Below are 21,936 nucleotides of genomic sequence, written 5' to 3' on the forward strand. Positions count from 1 at the left end.
CAAAATGGTTTGGGTAACAGTACTTTTCCATGGTATTATGGTCCGGTGCCTGGCTTGAGCACTTCCCCATGACTTCATTAGGATCCTATTGGGTGACAGCTCAGCATGACCCGCTATGCACATCTAACCATTAATAATCACATGCCCTGATGTTGTATTGCGTGTCGTGTACATACACAGCCATTTGTATGATGCATGTTGGGTCAGCTCATCCGTCTTTACACAACTGTTGTTTCCTCAAATGCAAATTCCACCAAATTTACATGTTGAAAGCAAATATGTGCTACTTTACAGATGTTCTTATAGATCAATTTCTGGTATATGGAGCGTTACCTCGTTCCTAGAGTGGTCAGGGACTTTGTCTGGGGCACAAGGCAACACCGAGTGATGGTCGTCAGGATCACCAAAGCACAACCATGCAATGCCAATTCTGAGAGAGAAAAGAATCATCTCCACAACTGAAAAGTACAGCTGGGGCTGGGGAGACCTGAACAGGGAGGCACATAACAGCTAATAATCTTCCTTTTCTGAGAAAAGTTACAAACAAGTTTCCATGTCCAAAACAGATCCCAAATACAAAGGTATCAGGGAGTTCCCTAACATTTTGTTAACTAACTTTTGGCAAACTAGTGACTAATTTTTAACAAACCAGAATCAGTAATATGGCATTGAACTGGAACTCAACGCACTCAGTCAATGTTTGCCAAAATGACTCTGATTATGCTCCTTCATCAAAATTCAAAAACAGTTAATTACATTAATTCTATGGCTTTGGAACAAATGAAGTAGCATTTTTGCCTGGAAGGGTCTCGTTTTGGCATGGAATATCAGATTTGGGTTTTTGAAGTTTTAAAGCAATTCCATTAATAGTCAATACATGCCAAGTTCCAAGATCATTTCCTATGCCTTAATAAATGTATGCTACTGTTCTCAACAAATCCCCACATGATGCTGAGGATACCCTCAACAATGTTTAGTGGAGCCACACCAAGTATATCAGAAGGGAAAATTTAACATCTGGAGTTGCAGATCAACATGGTGGGTTCCTTAGGCATGATGTCAAAAAGATTCTAATTGGCGTGCTACACAGCGCCTCACAGCACCGAGGGTCAGTGCGCCCCAGCTGGCCGACCCTCGGTGCTGCCAACCTGCTTGGGGATCCTGTATAACAAAGGGTACAGATCTGCATAATGCTTTCAAGGATGACTGCATTCTGGGTACTTGTTGGTAGCCGCGGCGTGTGGACAGAATCACAGACACTCATCCAATGCCAGCAATTTTCACTAGAACCAAAACCTTAAATTGAGCACTCACTCCAGTCTGAAGTTTGGTAGGTGCATAAATCGGACATCATCGTACTTTGAGGCAGTGCGGACATAGACGTCAAGATCTCCTTTCACCAAGAAATGGGCTGTAAGAAAAAAAAGTCATTGCCCCTTCAGCCAAAAAAAATTGTAATTAATACGACTTATGATGTATTAAGGGTATTTAATCCCATTTATGTTCAAGAGCGGGATATGGCAGGTTTGTAAAACACGATTCTATCCAGTCAGAACCACTCATCATGGACGAGAAATAAAAATTACTCTGATGCTTAATTAACCATTTATGTTTTCAGAGAGAAGCCACACCTCGGCGAGTTGGTCTCACTTAAAGCACTACTGTAGGTATCTGAAAACTTGGAAAAGGATAGAGGGATACACCTTCCCTGAGACACTGGCATGGATGCAATGAGGCTTGTCTGGGCTTGCATGAGGAAACCATAGAATATGTCTAGAATTCCTGCATGGCGTATAGAGGGGAAGGTGATACACTCCCCACCCCCAATTTCCCCCTTCCTCTCTCCCCCTCCCCCCATGGGATCACTTCTAAGGTGTCTGGCATGAGTGATAACAGAAACACACAAGGGATAAGTCTTAGTTCTATGATCAACAGTGAATGTTTTTTTGCTCACCGTTGGTCCAGTCCATGTAGATATTTTGCCACTCCATGTCCAGCTGTTCAGTAGACACATAGGGGTCTCGGGTGGACAGCCATAGCAGGTTGCACTTCTGGACTGAGGCTATGAGCCGGCCGTGGAGCAAGAGCCGTGTCTTGTCCCAGAAAGGCATGGGCTGGCTAGGGTCCACGCTGGCCTTGTTCAGCATATCCATAGCCAGGCCTACCTGTGCCCAGGCAGGTTCAATGCAGGGACCCCAGGCAATATGCATCTCGGTCGCATCTGTGGTGAAGGTTATGATCATATTCTATTAAATAGTACTATTTGAGCATGTGTGCCCAAAGAAACCGTTGGGGCATGGCAAACTACAAGTTCACAGGGGAACTTCAAAAGAAAGCAAGACCAAGTGAGATGTAAAATCAGTTGAAATTGGATATGGGGTCAAGTAGAGTTACTCGACATGTCTCAAGGAAAGGGCAAAATTCTATTGACAGTAATGGTTTCGTAATTTGAATTTTGAGGGATACTTTGGGGCTGTTTAACATTCAGAGGCCTTTTACAGCATTGAAATATTACATTCCAAGGTTTGGTTCAAGAGTTGCATGCTGAATGAAGACTACTATTTTGATTGTAACATTTAAAAAGCTAAACAAGATTTTGCAAGACTAAATAACATTCAGGTCATGAAAAATTGTACACATGTGGCAACTGAAAATTCCAGGGACAATTTTGCACAGCTGAAAAAACAACAGAACTACAAAGAAATGAAAATGGCAAAGCAGCGCAATAGCATTTGGAAAAGAAAAGGTAAAATGTGAAAAAAAGAGACAAATGTACCTGTCGCCATATCATGAAAGAATTTCAATGGTGGCATACTCCTCGTGACTTTAGCATCACCCCACGGCTCCCCCACCTTGACGATGCTTTCACGCTTTGCTGTGTAAGATAAAACCAGAATGGTAAGTAATGTCAACTTCTAGGGGCGGGGTGGGGGGGACAAACAAGTACAAACAATCAAAAGGCAATCACTTTGATTCCAATCAAACATCGGCCTATTCAGCCTACTCCTCTGTTTCTGATTTCAAATCTGTTTTGAAACCCATTAGGCGAGTTTAGGTTTCTGTAAACCCTCCATGTGCTTTTGTCATTGTCCTGAGCAGACAATCCAGTGTTATCTGCAATTCTGACAGAGATTCAACATTAGAAACCACTTGGGGAAATGGAGAAACTCCCCAAAAAAGCCCTTGAGTACCTCTGGGAGTTCCCGCTTGCTCAGCACCTATCAGCCTTCCCCAGAAGTGCCAGTCACTGATCTTCCAGATACTTTGTGGGTATCCACGAAGCTGCAGGTCTAGCATCTTAGCATGACCACGTACGAGGCGGCAAAACAACGTGGTGAATTCCAAGCCATCCACAGGGTAAGGGCTTTGGGGGACAAGAAACAACTCAACATCATGTTCCTTTGCTCTCTAAACAACAGCTCAAAGTTACATGTTCGGAGAGAGGTAACCACCTCAATATGACATTGCCATTTATTTAACCCCTTGACGACGGGAACTTTTTTCTGAAAGCTGACTCCGAGAATTCCAGCCTCGCTTGGCCACGAAGGCCACCTGCCAAACCACAAATTCTCAGTTTGTGGCCCTGTGTGCTCTGCACGCTTTGAATTACACAGTGAAAAGGCTCCTTGTTCGGTGGCATGCGGCTCTACTCACGCTTCCACATTCCCGTTGCCTCTTTTCAAAGTGGGGACTATTGTGAAGCTGGTGATTATGATGCAAATTTGGCCTTTCCATTTCTTGGCAACACACAAAGGCCAATCACCATATATACAAGAGCCAGGATATGCCTTCTTTCACCGTGGGCCGAGAATAATAGCTGAAAAGCAGGCTGAGGATCTCAATTTTTATGGCGGCTCTTACCGTCATCCGTCGCGAAGAGGTTAATATTCATTATTAAATCAATTGTTAATATATCTATCTACACGACATGTCAATGTGATTGCATTATCATGTATCGTTCTTGCTGAAATATGACACCACTGAAATAAATGTACATCGTATGTAAGATTTCTTTCCCCTTTTTATACAGCACAAGGGAAAAGTGAAAGGTTCGTGCAGGGGCAGTAGTGGTTGAAACCAACCTACCTGGCACTGTCAATCTCTCTCATCAGTCTCACTATGTTTGTCGTCCCGTTCATGGAGGGGTCTGCCAGGGCGCTTATCTCGGCTCCCGTCAGCGTCAGCGTCAGGAGGGCCTGAGGGCCTGGTGAGTTGGAGTAGAGCCGCTGGGAGCGTTTGATGTAGATGTCCATATTCTTCCTTTCCAGTGAGATGTACAGCTCTTCAACGCGCTTGGCTTTTTTATAGAAATATTTCGGGTGAAAATAAATTAGTAACAATAGGAAACATCTTCTTTTTAGTGAATCATTTCATACCCTTTATGAATTATATAGGTCTAGTAACAGGTTTTATGTATTAAGGTCTGAGCCTGTCCCTATGTCTTAAGATCTTGGTAGGCCTGTGCCTGGTACCCGGGTACCTGCCCGTCAATATCAAACCCCGATTCAATTTTTTCGAGCTGGGTACCCATAAAAAATTTCACGTATAACATGTATGTGAACTTTAATAGCGAGGGGCAGAATTTTGGAAAAATTGTTGCGCCACTGAAAAACCTGGTCTGGCAGTCATAACTATGGACGTACATAAAAGAACCTGGACTTGCAATGTCTAGAAGCCAACCAGCGGCCATTTTACCGAGCCGAATACAAATGCGCGGGTTGGCTTGCTTCTATTGACGCCAGGGAGAACAAAGGCGGGCACTGCTGGTCAAGCTTTGTATTCGGCTCGGTAAAATGGCCGCTAGTGGATTCCAAGATCTCTATAAGCTGATTAAGGGCATTGACAGTCCAGATTTTTGTTTATATACGTCCGTGGTCATAACTCCGGTTCAGAGATCGACGGAGCTATACTTTTGTTACATTCTGAAGGTAACACTTCGTTTAATAAAAAGGTGGGGGAGATTCCCTACTAACATTTAAAACAATGAGCTGTTTCCTTTGTACAAAAAAAGAGCCTTGTTTTGGGCGCATGGTCCAGCAGGATTGCGCCCAATGCTACTCGTTACGTTCTTTATATATTAAGGGTACCCAGGTACCTGGTATTGAATATTGACATAAAACAGGTATCCGGTTCCCAAGATACCTGCACACCCCTAGATCTTGGTGTTGGACTTCTAAAGCCTCAACTGAAACACTGTTCCATACACTCAGCCGTGCACTGCATGCATGAGGCGAAAGCCATGGTGATGGCTATTCCACTAACACTATGTTCTTCATGCCAAATAGGCTGATAAAGGCCTAATGCACCAACTGACATATTATGCTCGCCGCAATGTAATAAAATGCTCCAGCGCATGAAATGTGATGCCTCTAAAACAATTTGAGCATCAATATCCTCTTCGATGTCATTAGTTCTGGCATGAACGTAATCATCATTTTCAACATTTCATCCACTGCGGTTAATTCTCCAAGTACTACACATGAGGGTGACTTTCAGCAAACTATCCAAAGATATGAACTAAAAAATTATTTCAAGGGAATACTGAAGTGGAAAAGGAGTGGGTGTTAAAAAGTCAATTTTCCATTCAATAAATTACATTTGCAAGTCTCCTAAGAACAGAAAAAGGGGCTTAACATGATTTGGAACTACCAACTTCCAAGTTGTGGGAAGGAAATAGTCAGGACACAAAGTAAGAGTTTGAGTGTTACGACAACAATCAAGAACAGTTTTAAAACTGGACTTCAGTGAACTCCAAAGTCTGGTATTTGTGAGGACGAAATGCTTGTTATGCGTAAGTTTTTCCTTTAATTTCGAGATTTCCAAGGTTAGTCTTCACGGTTAACATGGGCCTTTCAGACATCTTGTATTTTTGATGAGCACATACATGGCACAGAAAAATTCACATCAAAACATCGAAGCAAAAACGGGGATGCCACCAACATTGTTATTATCATGTTAAGATACACTACAACCAACCAAGTGCTGTGTACGTACAAATGCACTTTACAAGCTGAAATGCAAAATGTGATTTGCATTATTCAAAAAAAGGCCGGCACACGGGAATATCTGACGTTGTTTGGCCCTGACTGCAAACCCAATACAGCAAGGAGAAATGACACCCCTCCAATAAACTACCGACCAAACGACTATTAAACATCACACAGTGCACACAAGAAAATTAAGAATCGACAGTGCAGGTATATGCAGTTGTATTCAAGGTAATGAAATTCTGTTAAATGAATAAATAAATGTGCTTAACTGAAAATCACAGTGCCCATCACCATGCCAACACACACTTTTTCTACCTGACAGAAGTTCTCCATGGGTCTGGCGTAGCTCTGCTACCTTGTTGTCCATCAACTCCCGTCGCCGCTCACTCTCCAAGCGCTCGTCTTTCATCAGCTACAGAGACGGATTTTTCAAAAATGCAAAAAAGTGGTCATTCCAACACGTCAAAACAAAACCACTTGCAACATTTGCAGTATATCATGAAATTGGTTGACACTTGACGTGCATTAGTAAAATATTAATCGGCAACTTCTACTAAACCAGGTGATTTGACGCTTGAGATCAAGTCATCTTCTTTTCACAGAGTGTTGCACTGGAGATTTGGAGGAAAATTCCAGTCTTAGACTATGATCATAAATGTCAGTGGGCTAGTATTGGCCATTCAGAATCAAGATTTAAAGCTCATTCGCTCTGCACTGCCAAATCACGTTAAATTTTCGTCCTGGTGAGTGGTTCCCTTTTAACAAGACAATTGATTTTTTTTGTTCTGATATTTAAAAGAAATTGTTTTTAACTTAAAAAATATTTTTGTTAGATATGCATCCATCTATGGCTTGACGAGTAGGTACTTTAGAAATTCTGAAGAAAAAAAAAAGTTAGACCGGATTGCATCCTCATAAGCCGTGTCTGATAACAAGGATTTGGATCATGATCAGCGTTCCGTCGTTGGTTTACGGACACCAAAACCTGCATAGTGGAGGGTGCAAACCAACGATAGGATCTAGATCCATGTGAAACAAACAGGCCCATAGGTTAAAATGCACAATCCCTCGCTTCGTGATCATCCAATCCCATGATGCAATGAGAATGTCAAAAGGGTTTATTGTCTAAACATGCATTGCTCAAAAGAGCCCTGACTGAGCAATAATTCAATGACATTTTTGATAGTACGTACTAAAATCCTACATACAAACTAAACCTGGACAAAGGGATTGCAAATACTGAGTACTCCATGATAAGGCCCATGTAAGAAGAAAAGGTCCTGAGTTGTGTTAGGAGCAACCTGAATTCAAAAGAACAGATTGTAGGAATAATTTAGACCTGATAGTTGTCTCCCAGCTTGACTTCAAATGGATCGTCGTGCAGCTTGAGCACAAATGTCTGTCAGACAAAACAGAAACAAAGAAAAATACGGCATTTAGAGAAAAGGCACAGAGGACAATGCAAAACAATTGGCATTGGCAGATAATGACAAATCTCATTTTGATTGGCTTCAGATTTGGCTTGTGATGGACTCTGCTACCACACTGTTAGCAATATTATCAAAATCATAATTGGTGATGATCATGACAGTGATGTTGATGACTGTAATTCAAGACAATAATACAGTTACACTGATTACGATGACAATGACGGTGATGTCAAAGAATGTGATAACTGCAACAGCAATGACAAAAAGGAGACAACATTATCAGTAAAAGTAGCAATAATAGTGACAATAATTATAAAGTGAACGCGATAGAGACAGATACAAAACAAAAATAATGATGACAGTAGAGATGAAACAAACTATGGTGTGTTGATAATGTTGGTGGCAATGACAGTTATAATGACCACGACAAAACTAAAGTGTCAATGACAGTGTCTGCAACAGGGGCCAGTGTGGAACCTGTCAATGAGAAAAACCTACCTGGACCCTGACAAGGACGTCAGCATAGAGAGGTTCTTCAATGGAACGGTCTTTCTTGTGCATATGCAAGCTCTTTAGCCACTTGATCAGGTTAATGATCTGTGGATAAAGTTTAAGATCAGTGGTAAAGCTCAGGCTTACAAAAGTAACAACCATCAACAGTAACGTGAAATATAACACTAAAAATTCATCTTCCAATGAACTACAACAGCTCATTCACCGATTAATCTATTTCTGGATTTGGAGGTTTATAGAAGTATGAAACAAGTTTTAATGAATTAATGATCTTCATTATTAAAACCTTGAAAAAATTTCAGGCATCGCCGACAACTCTTATTCATACAGCAAAAAGATACATGTATATTATATTGCAACTTTTATTTAAAAAAAAATCAAACTTCCTGGTTAAATCTTCAGTTGAAATGAAATAAATACACAAGAAAGACTTGAAACGAGACTAGGTGCCGGTTGCTGGGGAATTTGAAGCTTTAAGGGTTAAATGTTTCACCTTCTGACAGTCATAATTTTAATAAAAGCCCAGTTTTCAATCTTACCTCATCATAATTGGAAGCAAAGTCATAACTGTAGGGAAACTCCATATTAACTGATTTGCCATAGACACCCCTAGTAAGGACAGAAAATCACAACGAAATACATATACTGCAAAATAATTTCCAGTCAACCTTTCAATTGTCAAATGTCAAAAATTTCACACTTAATCAAAAGACCAATGGAACAATGTTTTCAAATGAGGAAAGCATACAAACTTACCATGCTCTGTTTGTTGGTGTTGTCAGTGAATCAAAGCTTTTTCTATCCTCCAGTAATTGCTGGCTGTTCACTAGTTTCTCAATACATGCGGACTACAGAAGATGGACACCAGAATTATACATAACAAAAGACATGGGCATAGCCTTAGAAACTTACCAATGCATCTATGAAATGGAGTCGGATATGACCAAGGTTCAACTATCAACTTTAACATGAAATTTGCAAACATTTGGCATGTTAAATAACCACTGATATCACAGAATCTGTAAGGTCGTTACCTGTCCTGTAAGTGAATTTGAAGGGCTTAGTTACTAACACATAGCAGTGCAAAGTGTGAAAGCATAAAGCACTACATCTTACCTTAATGACAAATACCGGATGACCCTCGAACCCAATGATGCACTCTGGGGAGGTTGCCTTGAGGAGTGAAGAGCCCTGCTTGGTAGCATAGAACTCCTTCACTGATATGACATTTCTGTATGTGAGGAAAATGTACCGTTCATTTCAAGCACATGTTGCTGGGAGTAATGCAACATCTTGGAATAAACCCAAGACCTCTATGGTATTTTTAAGAAAGATCTTGCGTACTTTAGGGGCTACTTTTTGGGCTCTGTGCAAAACTCAAAAACAGTAGGAGATTGAAGGCTTTTGCCTTTAAAGATGTGATTTTGTACAACTTTTGAAATCAGAAGAGACTAATTCACAATTTTATCAGGCCATTTGGGCGATGTGATAAGAAAATATTGGACAAACAAAGGCAAAGTAGTGGCAGTCTTGAACTCTTTTGGTGGAAGAAATTTGGAAGGAATGGAAAAGGAGGGTTTAGGAACAGATGCACTGATGAACTGGGTCGGTGGGATAGAACTTACAGCTTTGATGGACTGACGTGATAGAAGAATTCCACCAATTTGACGTTGAGGCAGATACACAGGTCTTTGGAAGTGCCTGCTGCTGCCCTCATCTTCTGAGCTTCTGGACTTAAGATGACCCTCTCTCTCTTTGGAAGCAATCCTACGTTGTTTGGATAAAAAAGCACAGTAAGATGCATGCTATGGGTTCATAGTGTCAAGATCCCAAAAATTCAAAGACTTTTAATGACTTCCATAATTGATTATGTGCAATTCTACTATGCTGGCAAGATGATCAATTGTGATTAACATGTCTTGAAAAACGCAACACAATTATAAAATACAAGATGTAAAAGATGAAAATTCAGTCACTTTTAATGATTTTATTCGCCTTTCTACAAACATAAAATGACTTTTCCAGGAATTTCATGACCACAATAAAATTTAAAAATGTTTAAGGAATTTAATGACCTCTACAAACCCTGATGCTTAACCTCTGAAAGGTGGAAGATTTTGGCTGGACTGTTTCAAAGAGAGACTCTGAGCAGTGTTGGAGTCGAGTCCATGACAAGTCCAGTCACAAGTCCCTTCACAAGGCCAGTCATAAGTAATAGGGTGAGCAATGACGAGGGAATGCTTTTGTCACAGTTTATTTCAATAGCTTGTGAATTGGCTTAAGACAGAATGACTTGTAATGGACTTCTGATGGACTTAGAGGGACTTGTGATGGCGTCAAATACAACACTGACTCTAAGAACAATAACCACTAGCAATCAGCTCAAGATGACCCTGCTTCTTAGGTAAAAAACCTACAGTAATGGTAAGTCATGAAAGATGGACCAAATTAAGAGATGAATTGCTTAAGTCTTTATATCAGAAGTATGAAATATGAGTCAAACCAGGAAGAAATACTCACCTTTGACCTTCAAGCCAAACAAGACAACCTCTTTGACATGATGGTACATGGTCATGTGACTTGTAGTGTTCCAGTGAGCACAGCACGTCTCTTCAATCACAGCATTCAATGTCTGCCATTAAAAACAAAAGATCTGGGATTCCGCTAAAATGACTATTCAGTGGAGCTTTACAACATCCTACCTTGATTGTCCATCCAAAGATTACGTGAAATATACGACACACAGATACACAAATAAATTTTAAAGCTCTACCCTTGATGAAACATCTTGATGTTCACAGAAATATATACTCAGCTTCAAAACATTGCTTTTCTGCCATAAAACAAGAAATCTGCTTAGTTTTTGCCACCTGGCACAAGATGGAAAACATCTGACAATGTTAACTTAAAAAAAAGTCATCTGTGCAACATTCACAAATCTAATATCATAGGCATTATGATAAATCACTGAAATTGACGGCAAGATCAAGGCTAAATTTCACAGTACTGCTAAGCAAAATTACAGCCAATCGAATTTGGAACAAATTGAACAACTATCAAAAAATACATGGGAACCAGTCCCACGCAACATGTATCACTGCATTTTGGCTGGTAAACTGTTTCTGATCAGGCATTTGTTTCAGTATCAAACAAGTTTATGATGCATAATGTCAGACAGATACAAGCACAACTTTCTTTTGTTTTCAAACACTGACTGCCACTTGGGTGGCTAAAGTATGCAAAAAGTTTACCCTGGTTGGCAGCAAACTTTGCCTCAAAATGCTCCCGCATCAGTGTTACAAATGGAAGATACTTTCAGTTGACACTATTTTGAACACTTTGTGAATTACGCTTTAGGTTTTGAAATCACAGCCTGCCAGAGTTTTGCCAACCAACTGCACTTATGATGCTACAAATGAAAGGTTACCTTAGATGCTGAGGTGTATTTCAGGTTGATCAGCGTCACATCAAGTATTGCTTCGGGGAGTGACTTGTACTCAACACAGTCAATGACCTGCCAAGTACAATGGAATATTATCAGAAATTGTTTTGACTTCATTACATCTGACAAGTTTTCGATAATATTCATAGTCTAACCCGCCGACCACAACTGAAGACGACATGCTTATAATTTGCCAAAATTTGCATGCAGCGGAAGTTTATAAATGGGTGTGAATGAACAAAGTGCCACATCAATGCTGGTATCTAGAGAAGATTTGTTCTCCACCTTGCTATCTTTTGTTACTCCTAGTAATTTGGTTCCCATGACGACCACGGTCGAGTCCCCATCAGATTCTGAGTCAACGTCCACATCGTCAACTCTGAGCATGATGAACTCTGTGAAAGAAGAAAAAACAAATCCCTCGTTGATTTGATGGCTGAACACCTGACAATACATGTACATTTGGTTAAAATATTGGCATTAAAATTGTGAAATTTAAATGACTCTGAAAAACTGCACAGCAGATGAGTTGAAATTGCAGTCTATGAAACTACAATTCATTGACTGTCTCTGGCTGCTGGAATAGATGCTACTGGGGTCAAATGTTATGATTCTGCTAACCACAGTTCTATTCTGTGCTTATGACCACCAATCAGTGAGCAGCACCTGTACAGATATTCTACATGAACCTTTTAAGCAAAGAACCTTCATAATGTGTGATTTGAGTGCATGTTCATAGACCAAAACTGCTACGCTTTGAAATATGCTGATTGTTGGCACACAATTATTTTCTGCTACAGTCGGTGAGGATTCTTACTTGGTAAGCAAAAGTATACAATTAGGTCTAGTGTCTCAAGAAAAGTGGATTTCCATGAAATATGAACTCTTTTTAGCATGACTGACTCTTACAATCAAATATCATTAAAATCATGCAAGTTACGGTCAGAGTTTGTCCTTTATGTGGTCCAAATTTTTACGTCACACTGTACTTTGTGAAATAAATACCTTTCACATCGCTGCACAGAAAAGCATTGAAGTCGGTCAGTCTGACGTTGACTCTGTGCGTCTGCTGCTTGGGACCAAGCCCGGCCTCCACGGTGACCTTCTGCCTCTCCATGTCCTGACCTTTGGCCTTCCATCCCAGGGTCACTTTCAGGACGTGCTCGACGACAGAGTGCAGCTCCAGACACGACTCAACCTGGAGGGAGTTCACTGACCCCTCGACGTCAACGGAGTAGGGCGTGAAATTAACCTGAGGTTAAATTAAAATTTCTCAAAATGTACCACCTTACGTGTATATCGTGGTATTTCGCTCCAAGACTGTTCCGACCACACAAGATTGCTACATGTGGACCTTGATGTCACGACCTGCAATGCGTGCCTAATTGATTTGATACATAATCGTTTGGGGGTTTTCAGAATGCTAAGTTCAAGTGAAACCACCAAGTTGTTCCAGCAGTGCAGATTAATCTTGTTACTTGAAGGAAGATTTCAAATTGTGATTTAGAGTAAATATCTCAGGATTTTTGGAGGAGCAATTTTACCCCAATTTATTTTTGCTGTACCTTCAATTTGATGATGTTGACAGCCAGGGGTGTGCCCCATATATGTCTCGAAGGTGACGTGACTCCGTTTGGAGTACGGACGGTGTCACCGACCTGGCAGATGATATGATCTCCTTGCATATTGGCCCTGCAAGTAGCAAGAAAATCATTGCCAATAAAACTTTCACCCCATCTGGTTTTTATGCTGCAAATCACATTGAACACAAGATTAGGACATCCATAGTTAATTCTATGGTTCTCATTTCCGACTGACCCTTATTTTTGGCTCCAACCAAGAAGAAAAAACTTTTTTAATGCCACTAAACAATATATATGGAATTTCTGGAGATGCTAAGGAAAGCAACAATAATTTTAAGAATTTCTGGGGACAGACAAGTAATTTTTTTACCCCGCTTTTCCTGTAACCAACTGACTGCCCCAAAGGCAAAAAAATGAGAACCACAGAATTAGCTATGGATGACCTTATTAAAATGCCTGAGGATTACATGACAAGTTTAATTACTTTTGCGATTAGAAAAAAAAATGGCTCCAGGTAATAGATCAGGTTTTGAAAAACAAGGAAAGGTTAAGTCGGATTTTTTCAAGTATCTTGCAGTGCACAAAAGACCAGCAAAGACAGCAACAATTGCGGCATCTCTCCTCTTTTTGTCTTAACAATGGAAACAAAATATGGAGTATCTAGCAGGATAGGGAAACACTCTGGTTGATCATTGGTGCATGTGGTTTCAGCATTCATTAAACAGGGTTAATGTTTTGTTTAACACTCCAAGAAAGCTCACTTACCTGATATACCTAAGCGGTTTCTTTGGAGTTGAGCCTGAGAAACAAACAGACACCTTGATATAAATTTTCTTCTGCTATTGATATCAACTAATATGAGTAAAATTTCTCAAAAGGTTACATGTGGCTGAAGCTTGTACTGCCAAACAGAAGACTCACACACACTCAAGAAAGTATGCATTTCCTCTAAAATACAACTCAGGTATAATTTCTGTAAGATGGCCATTTGAATAAAATTGAGTATAATTCTTAAAATGTGGCCATTTGCCAGAGTCAGTTTGGTTTCTATACCTGCGTCTGTTGTGATTCTGGTGCCAGTCTTCAATGTTACAATGGAAACAGCACAGTCAGGAACATTTGGCCATGTCATGTGAGTTGACATGTCACTCAGGTCAAGGGTCAGGTCAAAGGGCAAAATGAGCTCTTGGAAGAGACTGGAGGTGACTCTGAAACAAGAAATAATCATTAAAAAAGTGAAAATTTCAAGAAGTATGCTACTGTGTACATGTAAGATAAAGTGCGATTAATAAACTGACCACTTTATCTTAAATTTCCTTTCCAGGCAATGAATAAAGACTTCTTAGATTGGCAATTACGCTGATTTCTTAAGGCTTTTCATACCACCTATTATTGAACATTGAGATTTTTGACAGCACGATTGAATGTATGTCTTAAAATTGCATTTAAAGTGCAAAGTGAGAACGTTGCATCATCTTGATCCAAGTTGAAGGCAATCCCTGGCGTACAATATGAATCGGTTCTGCTAAGCTACAGCAGGGTCAAACACCTCATAGTGGGTCAAACACCTCAAGCTGATTCAAAATGCTCAAATTTGCTTCGTATAATCAATCTGGATCAAGGGCTTCAATTTGAGTCAGAAAGCTCTAAACTAATCACATAGCCCAAGCTGGGTTAAAAACATTCACGCTAGGTCCAAAGCTTACTGCAATGTAACTGTGACTTTGTTTAATTTCAGAGTGACCTCAGCATCATGTTGACCCTGGCCAATTCAAAATGTGCTTCTATATTATATTGTTTGTCTATAAAAATTTGTTTGGACAAACCACTGCCCTCAAAAAACGATGATTAAAAGGCCTCTTACGTTTTCTTGGCTTTGAAGAAATTCAGAAAGGCATTATTGCTCACGTTTGCTTTGAGGGCTTCGACTGGACGTTGGCTGGAGTTCTTGTGGGGAAAAGTGTGTTCTGTTTTGCCTTTTGTAGTTTTATTTGCTCCTGAATGGTCGCCAGCCAGAAAGTCATCTCATCATCAAGGTAGTGGACATGACAATGTCTTAGGACCAGGTCTGAATACACACCTGTCTCTCGTAGCTACCAGTAAGACAACAAAAATAAACTTATAGTAGCACTGATTATAATTTAAAAATTCCATCCACGATGCTTATTTCGAGGCAAATAATGAAGCAAGATAAAGAAGATGGAAGAAGCAGGGGTTTGAATGGTACCTCAAGTGGCTGCTGAAAGACTGTCATATTATGGATTGCTGGATGACTTGTAATTGGCCTGTGATCAAGTCCTCACAAGCCAATCACAAGTCATCAAAGTTATTGGGATTGAACAGTGACCAAGTCCTTTGGCTGTTATTGTTCATTCCCTAGTTACCTAGTGATCTGGCTTGTGATGGACTTTACAAGACTAGAAAAACATTGATAACCTTTTGTTTTACTATCTTGGAACAACTGCCAATTTTCATGTGCAGACTAAATAACAAACAGTCCATTCAAGCGTTTCTCGTCGGAAAAAACCTCGGTTCCTATCAACAATGTGCCATATTTCAAAAGGGGCACCCTCTACAGAATAAGAGTGTTTGAATTTTCTAGATGCTATCTTACCTGGAGTGACACTGACGTGTCGCTGATGGAAAGTAACTTCAATGACTGCATATTGGTCATCTGCACATCTGTGAAGAGAAGCATCATGGGCAGGGGTATTGAAACATACAAAACTACCTCTTTCATGCACACACAAAATGGTGATTTTTGTACTGATAAACTTTGGACCTCACATTTGACGACCTTTCAGTGGACAAGCAGCGTTAAGGGTTTTCTTTATCAGATTCCTTCTATCATAAGTGCCTTGCAAGATTTTCATCATCATGTTTAATCCCACCAAGTGTAAAAAGTATAACTGGAACCGGGAGAAAGTTGACTGTCTTGGTTTTTTTTACTGTACCGCAAATCCTTTTATACACACTTTCCAATTCAATCAATTTCTGATGGTGCCATTCACATCTGAACTGTTGTCAATATGCACTTTCTGATTTTTTTTGTCATGAGGTTTCCGCACGAATGAGGAAAAGTGATATCAGGGAAAGCAGTAAACAAAAAGGTTTTTCCGAGTTACCTGTGAGTTTGAACAAGCAGGATATTCCTGGCAGCAGGAGACCTTTTGTCTTGGTGCATTCTATCAGCTTGTCGACATTAACATCAGCAGTCACTAAGAGCTGCTTTGTTGTTAAGGTCAGGCGCCTAGGGAGAGTTATTTTTCCAGTTTTTCACCAAAAAAATGAAACAAAAATCTGTTTAAGTAATATTTTGAGATATCATACCTGAAATTGGAAAGTAAACATGAAAAGTGTTTGTTTTGAGATTAGATAAATGCCTTCTCCCAACAAGACATTTGGTAGGTTGCTGGAGGTCTGAAAGTGAATTCTTATGAGCTTCAGGTGCTGAAAACAACCAAAGAAAAATGAATCAATCTTGGTGCAAACCTTTGTTCACTCTGGATCACAACTTGGCAGTCGATATCGTCAATCTGTAACTTCGCATCCTGCGACATAAAATAACAAAAATTGGGATAGTTAGCTGAACCTCCACTGTATCAAAGGAATCTGTGAAAATGCACTCGACAGCACTGTACATTTTAACCTAAATTATGACAGTTAGTGAAAGGCATTTTGCAAGTGCAGACTAATTTATGTGGGTGCCTATAAATCCCTGTCATTGGATTGGTAGATGTCTGATCACTTGTCATTGGATTATTTGTCACAACAAACGAGTGTGTGGCCACACTTCAAAATGGACTGTTCTTAGAAATGGAATGTGCAGCAAGAAACAGAAACTTCTGATTCAACAAATTTAAACAAAATTTCTGAACTTGTTGGGGATCCAACCCTCCACTCAGGCGGGAATTTATTCAGGTTCTGTACAAGAGAAGTAATGAGTGTTTTCAATTCACGCAATAAAAAAATAATGTCATTTAGTGATCGGTACAAAGCAAGATTCTGTTAACAATCTTTTAACTCAAAAAGTGGCTCTGTACTAGTGACTTGTTGACTCATTTTGTTTGATTGGGTCACAAACATGACTGTGGAAAACTCACCCTGGGTAATCTCAGCATGATTGCTCTAATCCTCTCCTCAACAGGCTTTGGCTGCTGGATCCGTTGTGGTTCTAGTGCATCTAGCAAATGTGCATCATTTTTCAGTTGGAGGTTTTACCACAAAACTAACTGAAATGCTATCTCAAAACTGGATGCACTGCTGTTCCATTGGAAATTCACTGAGTTTGAGAGCACTGCACATACCTATTGAGTTCTGAGCAGTTTCGTAAATAATGACCTCTGCTCATGATTTTGTCTTACACCACCGTGCATACTTGAAAATCCTTAACCCAAACCTTCTTAGATCCTTAAAAGGTACAAGAGATTTTCTGAGATTTTGCAGAATAGATGAAGTCAGAGCGCATGGTTCTGCCTTTATACATGGTGTGTGATGCCACTTGAAGGTAAATATACATTTATACATACATTGCACCACTTGCTTTAAACAGAGAGGCAATTTTTGAAGGGTTTGGGACATTGGGAGTTAGAGTAAATACCATGAATTAACAACTCCTGAGTCTGTTGATGAGAATATCGCAGCTCCTTAAACAAGTGCTTCTTGACAGTGCAAAACGTATGATTTTGGTCACCTTTGGTTAGTTCAACTGCACATGATAATATGACCGTCACAAATAAGTCCAATGCTTTTCGAGGACTGTCAAACTCACCACTGCCTATTGCTGTCTTGGGAAATGTCTGGAGAATCTGCGTCATAAAACCTGCACATGAATAACAATAATAATTTGGCATGCGACTTGATGCCCTCATTTTTGTCGACAAGTACAAACAACAAGCACAATGTTGAGTTGGGGCAGATTTACTGAAGTTCCTGATTACTGGGCCAACGACTAATATCAAAGATTATGCAAATCTGTTTGTTAACTGCAGATTGTTAAATACAGTCATTGAATTCATCATTTATTTGTGTCGTTAAATCATCTAATGTTATACAGCTATGGAGTTCAAAAATGGATCGAGTGTAATGGTGATATAAGCACTGTACTGAAGAAAAACAGATTATAGTGTTGAATGATTTTAGGTATGTGAGATTTCACCAAAATCAGGATTTCTGGGGAAACAAATCACAGTATGTGACACTAGAGTCAACCTTGTCACTAAAACCTCAAGTGGCAAGACCCAAATTAATAAAGAAAATAATCGGTAAAATTTCTGTGATGTCTGTCAATAACTCACCATCTTGTAATGAGACTCGTGGGGTTCCAACATTGACAGAAATTCCCTGTGGGTAACAAAATATCCATTACAATAATCAGTCACGAATGTTCATGTGTTGCTTACAGACACTGGTGTTGCTTGGAATTCTAAAAGTCTTGCAGCAACACCAGACTTTGTCGGCAAATACCTAGGCACTGGAGAGATGCTGTACTACATAGCAAGTGGTTCAAAGTTAAATTACTTTGTAATACCTCCCATCATTACTGAGTACATCAGTATAATTCATCAGCAATATCTTTGACAAAAATAGTACTATGGTTTCAAAGAACAACACATCATCTGAAGTGGTAATGTTTGGTACGTAACAGAAAAGTCTGTTGGTGGCTGGCAATGCCATAATTTCTTTATGATCCATAACTTGTGAAGTTAATTACAGGAAGACATGCAATTTGAGTGGTCAGAAGCTGGTTCTGAGATTACAGTGTGTCAACACTTTACAATTCAAACTTCAAGTTTTTATCAATTTAAACTTAAAGCAATTCATGTTCAAAACTTCCACAGTCGAAGTTTTTCACATTAAAACACTCACTTATTTCTTTCTGTCCAAAATACAATTTTTCTCTAGGGGTGACTCACCAGGATTTTCTTCATGATAAAGTCCAGCTGCGCAGATACCTTCAGGCTCGTTGAGGCATGCGCCATGTGTGATTGCTCCCCTGCATCCTGTACGTGACAAGGTAATTTTTCGCAATGAAAAAATCAACTGCGAGTGCTGATTAAAATTAAATTACATTTCCTATACTGACCTGCTCAAAGTTATTTGAAATTTGAATTCCTCAGATGACAAACACCACTGCAATATTGCACAATTTGGAGAAAAAACTCACATTCTCCCGCACCGTAGTTGAGGGGACATACACTCGACATTTCACCTATTTTGTGGGGACCGAAAATGTTGTGGGGACTCAGAAATGTCCCCACAACTCGGTTCAAATTTCCCTAACAAAAGAACTTGTCCCCTTAGCGCGGTGAATGCCTACCCTCATAAACTTGGGCAAAAGACACCAAGCACTAAAAAGATAACTTACTGATCAACAACTGTTGAAAATATTGAGACCTAGAGGATGTTGGTGTGAGGTTAGCTCAGAATCATATATTGAACTTAAAAAAGGTCACATCTAAATGCAGAAGTGCAATACAAAACTATGATTCTAGACACCGGTCATATTTAATTTAAAAATGGCCTAGCAGTAACAGGTCAAGCAAATGAGAAACGATCAACTGAACAAATGAAACCTATCAATCCTCACTGGTAAATCAGCCAATGGTCACAAGAATCTATGTTTTTACAGATGTATTCTTCGATGAAGTGGAATTATTAAACATTAGTCACACTTCAGGTTACATCTCTTGTCCTACTTACTGAGTTAGCACTGCGAAGCATTCTAAGTGATATCTCCTGCACTTCCAGATCAGTGGAGATGATTCTACATAATACAAACAAAATTGAATGGATTATTTTCAAAACAAAACATGCAATGATTTGAGTTGGATGCAACCACTCAATCTTGCTCTACGGTCTATTGATAATTTCACCTTCAGATCGCATTGTCTTTGTAGCTTTTGGAAGATTGTTTACAAAAAGGAAGTAAAGTTGGAGATTTCACACAGGATTGCTCGATTGCGTTGATCGACTGATCGCGCCCACCAATTACACCCGGTACTGGGTCTCACTTGCTGTTTGTATATAATCTACCATATTTGATCCGTGTGGGAACAAGAGATGCTTTGACTTAGGAACAATGTCCATTTAAGGCGGCAAACACCAAGTTCATGCATATTCAGCATTGGATGTGCCAACCAAGTGTAACCAATAACTAATGAAATGTACAGTCTCTGCATGTGTGCCATGAACCAAGTTGAAATTTTTCTCACCAGCCCGTATTTTCTTGCTGGTATAGCATGCTCCTAATCTGAGCACATAAGGGTTCGGTTTGGAGCCCTCTTTTGACAATCCTATACTCAAATGTTCTTACTGCTCTGTAAGTGGAGCACCAGCCAGGGAAATGTTCTTGATGGTGACGTGAAGCAACGAGTCTGTTCCCATGGCATTCAGTAACATGATGTTGAGCGCTTCCACATTTAGGCACATCGTCTACAAGACAGGAAATAACAATGCCATCTTTCAATTCAAACATGTAGATGGAGTCAACTGATAGATACTGTGTCACTATAGAAAACCACAATGCCCCCTTTCTTGAGACATGCTCACTGTTAAAAACTGGTCCTTGGTTTTTATTCATCTCTTACACAAACAATAATCATAATCTCCAAAGACGAGTGCAAAGGATTTTGCTGTCTAACGTGTGAATGACCCTGTATGTATCCATGGTCAAGACACTGCGTGATAAAATTGGACCCTCCCCTTTAAATATGTTGGTCATTCCATGGGGTTGGGGCACAATTTGTGACGGTGTCAACTGTTACATGGGTTCTGTAAAAATGAACAGCTATTTCCCTGCATGTGGATTCCAAATTGACATTGTTATACATCTTGCAGGGCTGAAAACTGAGGTGTGTGTTATTTTTACAGAGTAAATGACCTACTCTACAGGTCATGACAGGTGGTTAAAGTTACCCATGTAACAAGGGCACCGTCACAAATTGTGCCCCAACCTCATGGAGTGACCCACATACCACTGTTATTCTTAAGCTACAAATAATGTAGCACAATGCAATGCCATTTCAAACCAAGAATAGCTTTGATACCCCACTCCAAGGTTTTCCAGATATTTTTACCTTTGTAATGAACCTAACTGCTGATGTGAAATAGCTGGAATCAAGAAGTGATGATCCTGTGAACAGATGAAGCAGAAGCCTGGCTTTGAAGAAACAACACTGTATTTGGAATGCAACCCATCATTTTTTAAAACAACAAAAAAAAGCCTTAGTCTATCCCATTACTGTTTTGAAGTGACTCAAGACTGCCTCTTATGCCCTATTGTTGAACAAGTCAAACTGGGTAAAATGGATGTTTGTTGACTGATATCTCAATAAGGGTCTGTAAATTAATTCCATCTTTTCTCCAAGATTACAAGTAAAAGGTCTGCTCTCCAAAAGATTACAATTGGCAAATATTCAAGCATTTGGCCAACTCAGTTTACAAAGCTGAAACAATTTCTTGGTGGGCCACATTAGAACATGATTTGATCATAATTGCAACTAAGTGAAAACAGTTAAATTATGAAGAAAAAGTCATTGTCTGTTTTTATGTTTTGGGATAACAGGCATATGGCTCACAAAAGCATTCTGATTAACCCCAAATAAGTTTTAAAATATGACAATTTTTCATTGACTTTAAACAATTCTGCTACAAAACTTTGTAAACCAAATATTCATCTACTATGCAGCAAACCATTTATGTGCACATTTGCCCTGCACCAAATTCTTAATCTAAACATGCAAAACAGTCTTGAGGGACCACCTAATGCTAAATTGCGCTTTTCAAGGGGATAGTTATCAAAACAAACCTTTTCTACCTGGCTTGGCAGCTTCTTCGCCCCTCTCATGCCGTGCAGTTCCTTGGGAATCATTCTGCATCTCAGCGCGCACTCTCACGTCACCGAGGTGCAACGCCATCCGGTAGCTTCAAGGAAACACACTCATTAAATTTACGCGGTCTTAAACTACTGCGTGCAT

At 39.8% G+C, this 21,936-nt stretch overlaps 1 protein-coding gene across 3 annotated transcripts in view; it reads right to left on the reverse strand.

Annotated features, from left to right (window-relative positions):
* kiaa0100 (KIAA0100) overlaps positions 1-21,936 on the reverse strand; it is a 70,141-nt gene that overhangs the window by 45,102 nt on the left and 3,103 nt on the right. The window contains exons 4-35 of one of the 3 annotated variants that reach the window (XM_022246267.2): positions 21,777-21,883; positions 21,037-21,092; positions 20,274-20,392; positions 19,661-19,724; positions 18,874-18,960; positions 18,256-18,301; positions 17,730-17,780; positions 17,062-17,141; positions 16,451-16,509; positions 16,084-16,208; positions 15,573-15,640; positions 14,867-15,051; positions 14,012-14,166; positions 13,724-13,757; positions 12,941-13,067; positions 12,381-12,627; positions 11,661-11,770; positions 11,361-11,447; positions 10,454-10,565; positions 9,559-9,700; positions 9,050-9,164; positions 8,690-8,781; positions 8,473-8,542; positions 7,919-8,017; positions 7,330-7,389; positions 6,297-6,402; positions 4,087-4,297; positions 3,192-3,364; positions 2,777-2,875; positions 1,955-2,221; positions 1,315-1,411; positions 334-430 (exon numbers count right to left, since the gene is read on the reverse strand). In XM_022246267.2, the coding sequence (XP_022101959.2) occupies positions 334-430; positions 1,315-1,411; positions 1,955-2,221; positions 2,777-2,875; positions 3,192-3,364; positions 4,087-4,297; positions 6,297-6,402; positions 7,330-7,389; positions 7,919-8,017; positions 8,473-8,542; positions 8,690-8,781; positions 9,050-9,164; positions 9,559-9,700; positions 10,454-10,565; positions 11,361-11,447; positions 11,661-11,770; positions 12,381-12,627; positions 12,941-13,067; positions 13,724-13,757; positions 14,012-14,166; positions 14,867-15,051; positions 15,573-15,640; positions 16,084-16,208; positions 16,451-16,509; positions 17,062-17,141; positions 17,730-17,780; positions 18,256-18,301; positions 18,874-18,960; positions 19,661-19,724; positions 20,274-20,392; positions 21,037-21,092; positions 21,777-21,883 (3,547 nt within the window). Of the gene's footprint in view, positions 1-333; positions 431-1,314; positions 1,412-1,954; positions 2,222-2,776; positions 2,876-3,191; positions 3,365-4,086; positions 4,298-6,296; positions 6,403-7,329; positions 7,390-7,918; positions 8,018-8,472; positions 8,543-8,689; positions 8,782-9,049; positions 9,165-9,558; positions 9,701-10,453; positions 10,566-11,360; positions 11,448-11,660; positions 11,771-12,380; positions 12,628-12,940; positions 13,068-13,723; positions 13,758-14,011; positions 14,167-14,866; positions 15,052-15,572; positions 15,641-16,083; positions 16,209-16,450; positions 16,510-17,061; positions 17,142-17,729; positions 17,781-18,255; positions 18,302-18,873; positions 18,961-19,660; positions 19,725-20,273; positions 20,393-21,036; positions 21,093-21,767; positions 21,884-21,936 lie in introns of all 3 variants that reach the window. The other 2 variants (XM_022246264.2, XM_022246263.2) reach the window with 2 other exon arrangements.

This window comes from Acanthaster planci, linkage group LG09 (assembly GCF_054643075.1).
Source record: "Acanthaster planci isolate LZ-2023a linkage group LG09, COTS_SCS, whole genome shotgun sequence".
Taxonomy (NCBI): domain Eukaryota; kingdom Metazoa; phylum Echinodermata; class Asteroidea; order Valvatida; family Acanthasteridae; genus Acanthaster; species Acanthaster planci.